At 44.3% G+C, this 10,982-nt stretch overlaps 1 protein-coding gene across 1 annotated transcript; it reads left to right on the top strand.

The window, feature by feature from the left end:
* The first annotated feature begins 3,344 nt into the window (after positions 1–3,344).
* On the top strand, positions 3,345–10,376 carry LOC123088455 (disease resistance protein RGA5). The gene is made up of 10 exons (XM_044510665.1): positions 3,345–3,555; positions 3,984–4,180; positions 4,258–4,516; positions 5,054–5,276; positions 5,391–5,514; positions 5,910–6,122; positions 6,209–6,352; positions 6,474–6,608; positions 6,765–7,681; positions 8,191–10,376. Exons 2-10 carry the CDS (start codon positions 4,016–4,018, stop codon positions 10,121–10,123), a joined length of 4,113 nt encoding a protein of 1,370 aa, XP_044366600.1. The 5' UTR covers positions 3,345–3,555; positions 3,984–4,015; the 3' UTR covers positions 10,124–10,376.
* The last annotated feature ends 606 nt before the right edge of the window (positions 10,377–10,982 follow it).

Here is a 10,982-nt window from a genome sequence, read left to right as displayed (position 1 = left end):
CTGTAGTGGTTAGTGAAGCGCGTGCAGGATGCAGCGGCGTGAGTACGAATCCCTGACACGACTAACGTTTTGACTAGGATTTTTTGCTGCTGCTGCTTGTTCGTGGGCCGGCCCAGCGCGGGGCGCTGCAGGCGCCAGGAGCGCGAACGGGCGCCTGCAGCGCCGTATAGGAGCTCCCCCTGTAGGGCGCTTCTTTGCGGAAGTGGCGCTCACGCAGCCACACACTAATTGGGCCGGCCCAACGCGCGTGCTCGCTTGGCATGTTGCTTTGGCTGGCCAGTCCCTTCGCTCGTTCGCTGTTGACTGGGCACTGGAATGGTCAACCGTTGACTTTAGAAGAAAAATCCTAAAACAATTCGCAAAAAATAAAAAAAATTGCACGAAAAAGATCATCAATTTTTTTAAAAAAAATCAAAACCAGAAAAGTGTTCATAGTTTTTGGAAAAATTTCATCGATTTTGAAGAAAAAATTAATAAATTTGAAAAAAGTTCACGAATTTGATTTTTTTTAGAATTTGAGAAAAACAAAAAAAGACAAAGGAAAAAGAACAAGAAAAAAAAGAAAAAGGAACAAGAAACAAAAGGAAAATAACAATGAAGAAACCATCCATAAAAATGTCCAGCGAACCAGAAATAAGCAATTATACCTGTGGCTTTCAACGAACTGAAAAAGAATAAAAAGAAATGAAGAAGTATGAAGCACATGCGTTAGTTGTCCCTAGTGTTTAATGCAGTTTAGACTTAATGAATAGATCACAAGTTCGATTCACGGCGACACACCTATTTTGCGGTTTAACAAGAAAATAGTGGAAATTGGACGACCCAACACGAAGGGGAGGGGGTGCGCTTGTATGCTAAATGCAGTGACGTATAGTTGTCCCTAGTGGTTAATGCGGAAATGCCACTACCGGGAAGGCAATGAGGCGCAAGACGATGATGCTAACAAAATTTAGGCTAAGCCGCATCGCTAATTTACTTGCATCGCTAATTTACTTGCATCGATAATCACCATCACTGGCCTCAATAAAATGATAAAGCCGCTAAAGTGTACATGATAAAACTTGACTTTGTATCTCGTTTCATGCACGCTATTGATAAAACTTGGTTTTGTATTTCGTTGGATTGGTTCCGTTCAGTTTTGAACTCGGTTCTCACCAAGATGATAGAATAAAATGCAACACCTTCAAGCTAAAAAAGAGAGCCTTCTTATTAAAAAAGAGGACGTGATAAAAATATGAGGCAATAGAACTTATCTATGTGGAAAAGGAAAAATCTTTCGTGAAGGAGACATATACTTGTGGGCGAGTTCTTTTAGCGTATCGGACACTTCATGTTGAATTTTGCTTGAATGAGAGAGGGATCCAGAAGGACCCCGAAACTGCAAACTGGTCATGCATTTTATATAGCAGACCTCAACAACTGGATGAGAAACGTAATCGGGTCCCTGACATCTTCATGGTTGTAGCCACGTCGTCGTTAGGGACATCGCCTCTTGGGACGGAGAAGCTTCCATGGAACCACGTCATAGACGCATGAAGAAGATGACTAGATGAGTTGCCTCCCTTCAGGCTCTTTGGTCGAGAGGAAGAAATAAGAAGGCCGCTCTTCAACCTACATGTAAGGCGGCGACATGGAGTCAGCCCATAACCAAGCACCTTGGCTAGCGCTATAACCAGTCCCAATCAGCCACCGAGGATGATCACAAACCTGATCAAGATCACCATCTCCTCTCTGCTTCAATTCAACCACTATGGTGACCTTGGAAGCTTGAGAGAGTGCTCCGTAGGACAGAACCAGGGAGCTTATTTGTGGAGGCACCGGCTTTGTGTTCTATAGCGGCAGCTGACCATCAGCCAGCACCGCCAGGATCGCCACCACCGAAAGCCACCAACCACTGCTCGCTTGCGCCTGTGGCATCCTCCACATCGACATATCACTAGACGCCAAATGGGCAGAAGACAACCTAAAACTAGATGCTCTATGCACAGAACTACACCGAGCACCTCTCCCTTTTCTGCTCCAGCCGTCTGAGAAGATAGTGGATCGAGCTGGAAGATGCGGCTCTCTCTCGACTCTCAACGGCCTCTCTTGAAGCGCACGAGCTGTCTCCTCCCTTTCATCAACAGAGGTCACACGTGACTATTCGAAAGCGCAAGTGGGCTATTTCATGTTGTATATATCCTCTTCTTCTAGTTTTCGTATGGACTTTGCTTTGAAAAAGAAAAAGAAATCAATCAAGTCCAAACAGGACTATGTTTTTTTAGGAAACCGGGATTATGGCTGGTTTTACAGTGTTGGTAATTATCCTTTGGGCTGCCATAATCCCGACAGCGATGGCTCCGTAGAGCAGCGTGTGGTGGTGGTGGTTGGCGGCGGCGATTTGCTTGGAGCATGCGACTTTCTTGGTTCAGGCAGATGGACGGACTTGATGCAATGTCTCTAGGCATGGTGAACTCCAGGTGAATGCCTAGCAGTGACCTTGGTAATTGCTAGCGACGACGGCGTTCTAGGATGTCGTTCCCCTTGTTAGAGGTGTCGTCGTGGAGCCCCTTCACCTCCTTTAGGCATTTGGATCTAGTGGTTTCTGGGTGAAAACCAATGCTTCGGCTTTGGCTGAAGCGGGAGGCGGCGGCGTTCACGTCGCATCCTTCTTGGGGGCGTCACTTTGGAGGTCCATTCCTATGCCTTGCGTCGAGGGTTGGCATCGCCCGACATCTTCGCCACCGGCCAGGCAGGTTCGCAGCCTCGGGGCCGGTTTGGAGGCCGGGGCGGCGGTTCCGGATAGCGTTTTTGCTTTGTGGAGTGTCGAGTCTGGTCATCTAGGTGGTAGAGTTGTTGGCTCGTCGGGTTCGCGGCCTTGGGGTCGGAGTGGAAGTCGGAGCTGCGGCTTCGGAGAGCGTTTTTCGTTTTTGGTCATCAGGGTGACAGAGTCGTCGGCTCGTTTGGGACGCGGCTCTCAAGGTCGGTGTGTGCATTGTTTGAGGTTTGTATGTTGGAGCGGCGGCTCCGGGTCATGTTGTAAGGTGTTGATTCCGGTCGCTTGGGCGACCAAGTCATTGGCTCGCTTGGGGCGCAGCCACAGGGCTGGGGTGGGTGTGCCACATATGTATCAGTTTTCGGCCAGTTTTCTTTGTTAACCGGTCAATTCTCTTCTTCTATATGAAAAGATAGGATGCACTCGAAGACAATAGTACTAGTAAGATAAGACGCACCCGAAGAAGAATAAATAATTTTTTTTAAAGCAATTGGTTCACACGCACGATGGAAAGGTAGTGGAGTAGTGCGTGGGGCGTGGCCAAAGAGTGGAGTGGGAGTAGTGCGTGGTTTCTTTCTCCAGTCTCCGCCTGGTCGTCCTCCATTCCATTCCCCCCTCGCCCCCTCCGCCTCTCCACTCCCACCCTCCCTCCCTGTCAAGAAGGGTACTCCTCCGGCGACGGCGCCGCCTCCACCCACCTCCAACCTTCCCTTCAAGTTCTTCTCCGGCCCGCCCGACCCCAGCCATCCTTTGACGCTTTACATCCTTGGTCCGCGGCGCCGCTTCTCCGGCAGTGAAAGGTACCTACCGTAAGCCACGAAGGTGGTGATAGATGGGAACTCGTCCCCTGTTCTTTGGTTAGTTAGTGCTAGATCCGTATCCTCCATAGATCGTCCCCTGTTCTTTTTTTTTTTTGGTTGCTAACTAGTAATTGGAGAACAGAGGTCCGTCCGTTTCCTTCAGACTTTTTTGATCCACGTCTCTTTCAGACTTCATCAGATAGATATATCACTTCTGTAATTTCTTTCACACAGATTCTCTTTTCTTGTTGCCATACATAATCAAGAGAACATGTCCGTCCTGTCTTTCAGAATTTTTTGATCGAAGTCGATTTCAGAGCTCAGAACTTCAGATAGATATATATTAGTAATTTTTTTTCTGCAAATATTGCTGCTTCTTCTTATTTGCACGTACGGCTAATGAACAACACTAATTATGCATGCTTCAGGAGAATAACACCACCTAACTTCCACAACCAAGATGACGGATGGCGGCCAAAGCAGCCAACTTGCTGCTCTGGAGAAAGTGTTGCTTGATGAAACTGCGGATCCAGTTGATCTGCCTTTCTCGCTGCTCAGCTCCATCACAGGAAATTTCTCTGAAGCTCAGGAAATTGGCAGGGGCGGGTTCGGAGTGGTTTACAGGGTAAGCAACCAGACCCTCAAGCCTGAAATGAAATAGCCAGGGACAATCTAGCTGACACGGTTCTCTGTGAAATGCAGGGAGTGCTTCCAAGTGGTCGCACTGTTGCGGTGAAGCAGCTCTTCGAGAGGTACGATATCTTGGACAATAATTTCGAGAGCGAGGTCACCTGTCTCGCAGGGGTCAAGCACAAGAATACCGTGAGATTTCTCGGGTACTGCTCTGAGACGCAGCAAGTGCTGATGCCATACGACGGGAAGTGTGTCTTGGCTGATGTGCGGCATAGGCTGCTCTGCTTCGAGTACATGCCCAAAGGGTGCCTTGCTGACTATCTCTCCGGTAAAATCAGATTAGCCTTATAGCTTTCCTTGCATTTCTACTATAGTAGTAGCAGATGTCTACCAACTACAGTCTAGAGTATTTATTGTTTGCCACTCTTCTGAGCTTTGACAGTTCCTTTTGCACACTAAATGGTACTCCCTCCGTCCTGTAATGTCGGATGTTTTTTTACACTAGTCCTACATTATGGGACGGGGTGTAGTTTTCAGCTCTGTTCTTATACCGCTGCACAACATGCACTCTTTGGTTGGATTTCTCACCCTTCTTGCCTCAGAGAGAAGAGCACACTAACAAATATCCTTTTCTGTTATGGATAGACCTTAATCGAGCATCCAAAAACAATTCAGAGTATCTCAATTGTCACACCCACGTTTTGACAATGAGATGGGTGTTTCGAGAACTTCCTTTGAACTTGTTAGCATATTTATTAACTTTCAAAATTGGGCAATTATTCACGAAGGCCTTTTTTGTTTCGTTGGACTGCTTATCCCACCGCATATAGTACTAACTATTTGTTATATTGTATACTCTTCGCAGATGCATCTTGTCGACTTCAGTGGACCACACGTTACCAAATAATCAAGGGGATCTGTGAGGGCGTACATTATCTTCACCAACAGCGTATTATTCACATGGACCTCAAACCTCAGAATGTACTATTGGATGATAACATGGTGCCCAGAATTGCGGATTTCGGTCTATCACGGCGCTTAAGTGGAAGCAAGAGTCGGGCTATTACTGATCACAAGCTTGGGACAATGTAGGCTAGCAATTTTCTCTTTGCGAACTTAACATTTTTATCAGTCGTCTGCCAATTTTTTTGCATACTCATTATTCACCTAATCGAACAGACTACACCAATTTTTTTTTGCAGGGGATATATGGCACCAGAATTCTTAATTAGCGGAGAAATCACCTTCAAGACCGACATATATAGTTTGGGCATTATTGTAATGGAGATCCTTATGGGACATAAGGAGTGTTCCAGTGTTAAGGAGGTAATTATATTGTATGTGAAGTTTCAACAAGAAAAAATTGTAGACAACATGTTTAGAAGAAACCACAATCTTGTTGGAAAAAAATACAACGTATATTCAATTAGTGTATCTAATTAACATTAGAATTTGCAAATGATAAGATCTGAATGTTGTCTTTGCAGCGATCTTCCACCCAAAACATAAAGTAAAATAAAGCTGATTTTGATTCCTAAAGTCATTATGTGCATCAAAAGATTAATAACACAAAATTAATCAAGTGAGAAATTCAAAATTGTTGTGATAGTTATCCTTACATTTGGTCTCTGGTCCTAATCAATACGGCTCTGTGTTTTTGTTTTTCTGTTCTAAATGCATGTCGTCCTTCTTTATAACTAGCCATGGTTATCAAATTGCAGGTAGTTGAAAGTTGGACGGACATGTTTGGGACATCAAATAGTCACACATCATTGGAACAAGTAAAGGCATGTGCCCAGATAGGGATAGAATGTAAAAACTATTACCCAGGGAAAAGGCCGGCTACATGGTTTATCATCCGTGGAATACTGGGTGACGTGGAAATTTTGAATTGGCCTGTTACAAGTGATGTAGGTACCTCAACAGAAGTGCAGGTACAATCACTCAATAGTAAATGTATATGATCTACCAGTAGTTATTTAGTGATGTGTCATGGCCATTTTTTTCATTTTTGTTGCAGACAAGCATTCACTCTAAGGTGGCGGATGAGTTGAAATTAATGGATGATTCTGCTGTTGCTCCACCCAAACTGCCACCATCTACGTTGGATGTGGAGCAGGACGATGGAAAATTGAGCCAGGAGAGGAAGAGGAAGGCATCAAACGTGAGTGTGGCGACTAGGGTGATGAGCATCCTCCATGGCAAGCTTACCACGTTCATGGGCAACGAGTACAATACACGTTATTTAGTGATTTCTCCTAAACATGTTTTCATTTTTATTGCAGATAAGCTTCTCCAAGCTAGCGGATGAGCTGAAGTTGATAGATAATTCGGTCGCTAGTGGCAAGCTGATGGATAATTCTACCACACCATCCCAACTGCAACCATCGGGACTAGAGGTGGACAAGGAGGATGGCAAGGTGAGACAAGAGAATAAGAGAAAGGCATCAACCATGAGTTTGCCTACTGTGGTGTTGAGAACCCTGGGTGGCAAGCTTACCACATTCATTGGCGTCTAGTACAATATGTGCTATGTAGTGATTTGTCCTAATCTTGTTTAAATTATTTTTTTGCAGATAAGCTTCTCCAAGCTGGCGGATGAACTAAAGTTGATGGATGATTATGTTGCACCATTCCAACTTCAACCATCATCGCTGGAGGTGGAGCAGGAGGATGGCAAAGTGAGCCAACAGAAGAAGAGGAGGGCATCAACCATGAGTGTGGCGACCGGGGTGATGAGCACCCTCAGTGGCAAGCTTACCACTTCCATCAGCGACGAGTACAATAAGCGCAAAGAGGTGAGGAAGCAGGCGTCATTCCTGCAGAAGGAGTTGAGTGCCATAAATGCTACTCTTGAGCTGCCAGAGCTCATGAATGAGCTCGCTCCAGGGGCAAAAAATTGGAGGGATGATCTCAGGGAGATTTCCTATGACATGGAGAATTGCATTGATGACTTCAACCGCCAATTTGGAGGTGAGGATGTTGAGGTAGGCTTTTTCTGGGAGGATGTTGAACTTCACAAGAGGTTGTGCGAGCTTCATCAGATTTCCAACCAGATGGAAGAGCTTAGGACTCTTGCGGTACAATCAAATGCTCGATGTGAGAGTTACAAGATTGATAATTGCAAGGCTAGCTATGGTTTTGTAGCTGTCGACCCTCGGCTTCCCGCGATCTACCAGGAGGCAATCAGCCTTGTGGGCATTGACGGCCCAATGGAGGTGGTTTCCAATTGGTTGATGGATACTCAGGAAAAACTCAAGGTTGTTTCTATTGTGGGTTTTGGAGGTCTGGGTAAAACTACACTTGCCAAACAGGTGTATGACAAGATCAGGCAAAATTTTGATTGTGTAGCATTCATTTCAATTTCACTGAGGCCTGATATGAGAGTACTTCTCAATCGCCTAAAATTGAAATTTGGGATATATGAGTCTTCTAACGATCACGGATTTGACGACATCATTGAAGAGCTAAGGAAGTATCTTGCAAATAAAAGGTAATTACTAAATTCTGATAGTCACTTGCATTGGCTACTCATCTTAAATTTGAAGTAACAAGTAATTGATCAGTGATATTCTAGATATGATTGTTTCTCGATACATGTGGGAAGTTTGATTATTTTCCTGTTTGTTCATTTGTGAGATTCAAAACTATAAAGAAAATAGTAGAGCAAAAATATATCTCTGGAAAATTTGGTTTTAGTTTTGTACATTTTTTCATTCACTGTAATAAATTGCTAAGGGGTGGGTAGGCAAGACTGAATACAAGTCTCGTAGGAAAAGAAATGCTAGGTGGCTAGAAATTACAGGCATAAAGCGGCTAAATGACAATGAATGTTCTTCGACCAGGCATTATTATTCAGGCTTGAATATTATGTGATCATGCTAATTCAGCCATATGAGCAACAAATTTTCTTGCATCTAGTTCGTTTTAATTTTTTATGTTTCTTTCTTCAACTTACAGTCATATTCTGCAATAATATAACATGTGCAAGCATTTCAATAGGTACCTTATTGTAGTTGATGACTTGTGGGATCAATCAGCATGGAATACTATTAGTTGTGCTTTTCCAGATAATGGTAATGGGAGCAGAGTATTAGTAACCACACGAGTGGAAGATGTGGCTAGTGTGGCATGTCGCTGTGACCGTGAATGCATTTACACAATGAAGCCTCTCAATGAAGAAAACTCTAGAATGTTATTCTCGAATAGAGTATTTGGGGCTGAAGTTGTTTGTCCACCCTATCTTAAAGATGTCACGGCTGAAATTCTGAAGAAGTGTGGAGGATTGCCGCTTGCAATAATCACTATAGCTAGCCTATTAGCTACTCAGGTGAGATCAATGAAACACTGGGAGAGCATAAGAAAATCTTTGCGTGTCCAATCTGCCCCAAATCCTTCATTGAAAGACATACAAAATATATTAAACCTTAGCTACACACATCTTCCTCTTCATCTCCGGGCATGTTTTTTGTACCTTGGTATGTATGCTGAGGACCACATCATAAGGCGGGATCAGCTGGTTAAACAATGGATAGCTGAAGGCTTCGTCAGCAGTTTGCATGGGCCAGATTTGGAGGATGTTGGCAGGAGTTATTTTAATGAGCTCGTCAACAGAAGCATGATTCAGCCATGCAAAACTAGCTATGGAGAGGTGTTGTCTTGCACAGTACATGACATGATGCTTGATTTGATCCTATGCAAGTGTGTAGAAGATAATTTTATAAGTCTGGCATACAATTCTGAGGACATCGCGAGACTACTGCATCGCTGCAAAAACAAGGTTCGCCGACTATCCCTGAGCTCCATGGCTGTTGGTGGAGCAACATATGACACGGCTATTGCTGCTAGGCTGTCACAAGTTCGGTCATTACTGTTCAATAAGCCTATACTCCCTCTTTTGTGGTTCAAGTACCTCAGGGTGCTAATCATTTATAACAGGTGGGGGATGATTGACCTCACCGCTGTTAGCCAATTGTTTCAGCTGAGGTGTCTGATGGTAAGTTCTGATGGGAAGATAAAGCTCCCTACTAAACTTGGAGAGCTTGTTTACTTGGAGACACTGGACATAGAAACTTGCAGACTGATGGAGAGCATCCCCTCAGACATAGTTAATTTGCCCCGCTTGTCCTATCTGCTACTTCCACCTGGGACAAAGTTTCCTGAAGGTATCGGGAATATGAAATTACTGCGCACTCTGCGAGGGCTTGACATGGAAAAGAGCTCGCTGGAGTGTTTTATGGGTCTTAGCGAGCTGACCAATCTGAAGGAACTGTGTATGTCAGTAGGTTCATTGGAAATGTTGATGGGGTTGACAAAAGTTGATGCTTTGGCTTGCTCCATTGGAAAACTATGTAATCTTGAATCTCTATTCATCTCTGGCATTCATGTTGAGCGTGAGGATAGCCAGCAGCTGGGCTCATTATCCAATCCTTTTCGACATATTGAGCATCTTGAATTGTCTTTTTGGCGGTTATGGAGAGTTCCAAAATGGTTGTGTGGTCTCCATTGCCTGCGCAACCTTAAGCTGTATGTTGAAATGACATCAACTCAGGATGTTCATCTGCTTGGAGAGCTTCCCTCTCTTGTCCGCCTCGAATTCAGAGCATGTGAAATCCCTGGGAAAAGAGCTATGTTAGGCACGGGGCTATTCCCAGTTCTGGAGTTCCTAAATTTGTGGTCTAGGAAAGACACTACAGCGTACCTGGGCTTCGAGGCAGGTGCTATGCCGAGTTTACAAACACTCTGGTTCAGTGCGTCCAACTGGGGCGGCACTGTACCAGTCGGCATGGAGCACTTGTTACACCTCCAGCAGATCCAAGTGCATGCGGTCTGCATTAGTAAGGATTCCGTGGACAGGTTGAAAGAGGCTGAGGATGCATTCAAGGAGGCCTTGCTGATGCACCCGAACCACCCTTCCGTCATACGTAGTTCATAGCAGAGCATAATTTCTGCAAGAATCGTACTATGTCTATCTTTCATAGTCCTGCCGGAGAAGTGAAAAGGGGCAGCTGATTAAGGCGCTTGCCACGAATGTCTTTAACTTTTCCTGTTGTGGTTGTACTGCCAATGTGTCTGCTAGATCTTTGTTTTGACAGCTAATGGTGGTTATGGATCTACATCTCTATTTTTCTTGTAATGGCTGCAATCCTGATGATTAATGAATTAGTGAATGCTCCTCCTAATCGCCTTGAAAAAGGTAATCCTAGGATTCATGCTGCGTTTGGTCTAGTACGTTCGTGCTTGCTTACTTAACCTAAAACCCTTGGTGTCGTGTTAATTGCTGGGTGAGGTAGTCAACACTTTTAAGCCTATGTACATAAGTGGGATTAGACGGGAACTGGACAACCTTGTAATTCTGAAAGTGAATCTTTATTCTCTCCTTTATTCAAACATTAAAACATTTAGTGGGATCGGACGGGAACTGTACATAAAACTAGGGGTGCAGGACGGCGTCCCGCAAAATCCCGCAAAAACAGCCAGCTAGCACACAGCTAGTACAAATTGATGTGACGTAGTTTAATTTTTCTATAACTGACTTTTTTAGCTTTGAATAAGAAGCTGGCCGGATTCGGGTGCCGCCCTGCACCCCTACATAAAACCTTATAATTCTAAAAGTGAATTTTTATTCTCTCGTTTTTTCAATTGCATACAACCTTCTAATTATGTACACTGTACGTATCGTGTTAATTGCTGGATTTAGGCTTAATTCTTGCTTACTAATATTTTTTTTCCTTTTTCTTTTTTTTCAAAAAGGGGGACACCTCGGCATCTGCATCTGAACGATGCATACGGCC

This window comes from Triticum aestivum, chromosome 4A (assembly GCF_018294505.1).
Source record: "Triticum aestivum cultivar Chinese Spring chromosome 4A, IWGSC CS RefSeq v2.1, whole genome shotgun sequence".
In the NCBI taxonomy this organism is placed as follows: domain Eukaryota; kingdom Viridiplantae; phylum Streptophyta; class Magnoliopsida; order Poales; family Poaceae; genus Triticum; species Triticum aestivum.
This window is presented reverse-complemented; position numbering and strand designations above follow the sequence as displayed.

Coding starts and splice junctions, on each gene's coding strand:
- LOC123088455 (XM_044510665.1), top strand. CDS start 4,016: ATGACGGATGGCGGCCAAAGCAGCCAACTTGCTGCTCTGGAGAAAGTG. Junction 4,181..4,257: donor GGTTCGGAGTGGTTTACAGG/GTAAGCAACCAG, acceptor TGTGAAATGCAG/GGAGTGCTTCCAAGTGGTCG. Junction 5,277..5,390: donor GATCACAAGCTTGGGACAAT/GTAGGCTAGCAA, acceptor TTTTTTTTGCAG/GGGATATATGGCACCAGAAT.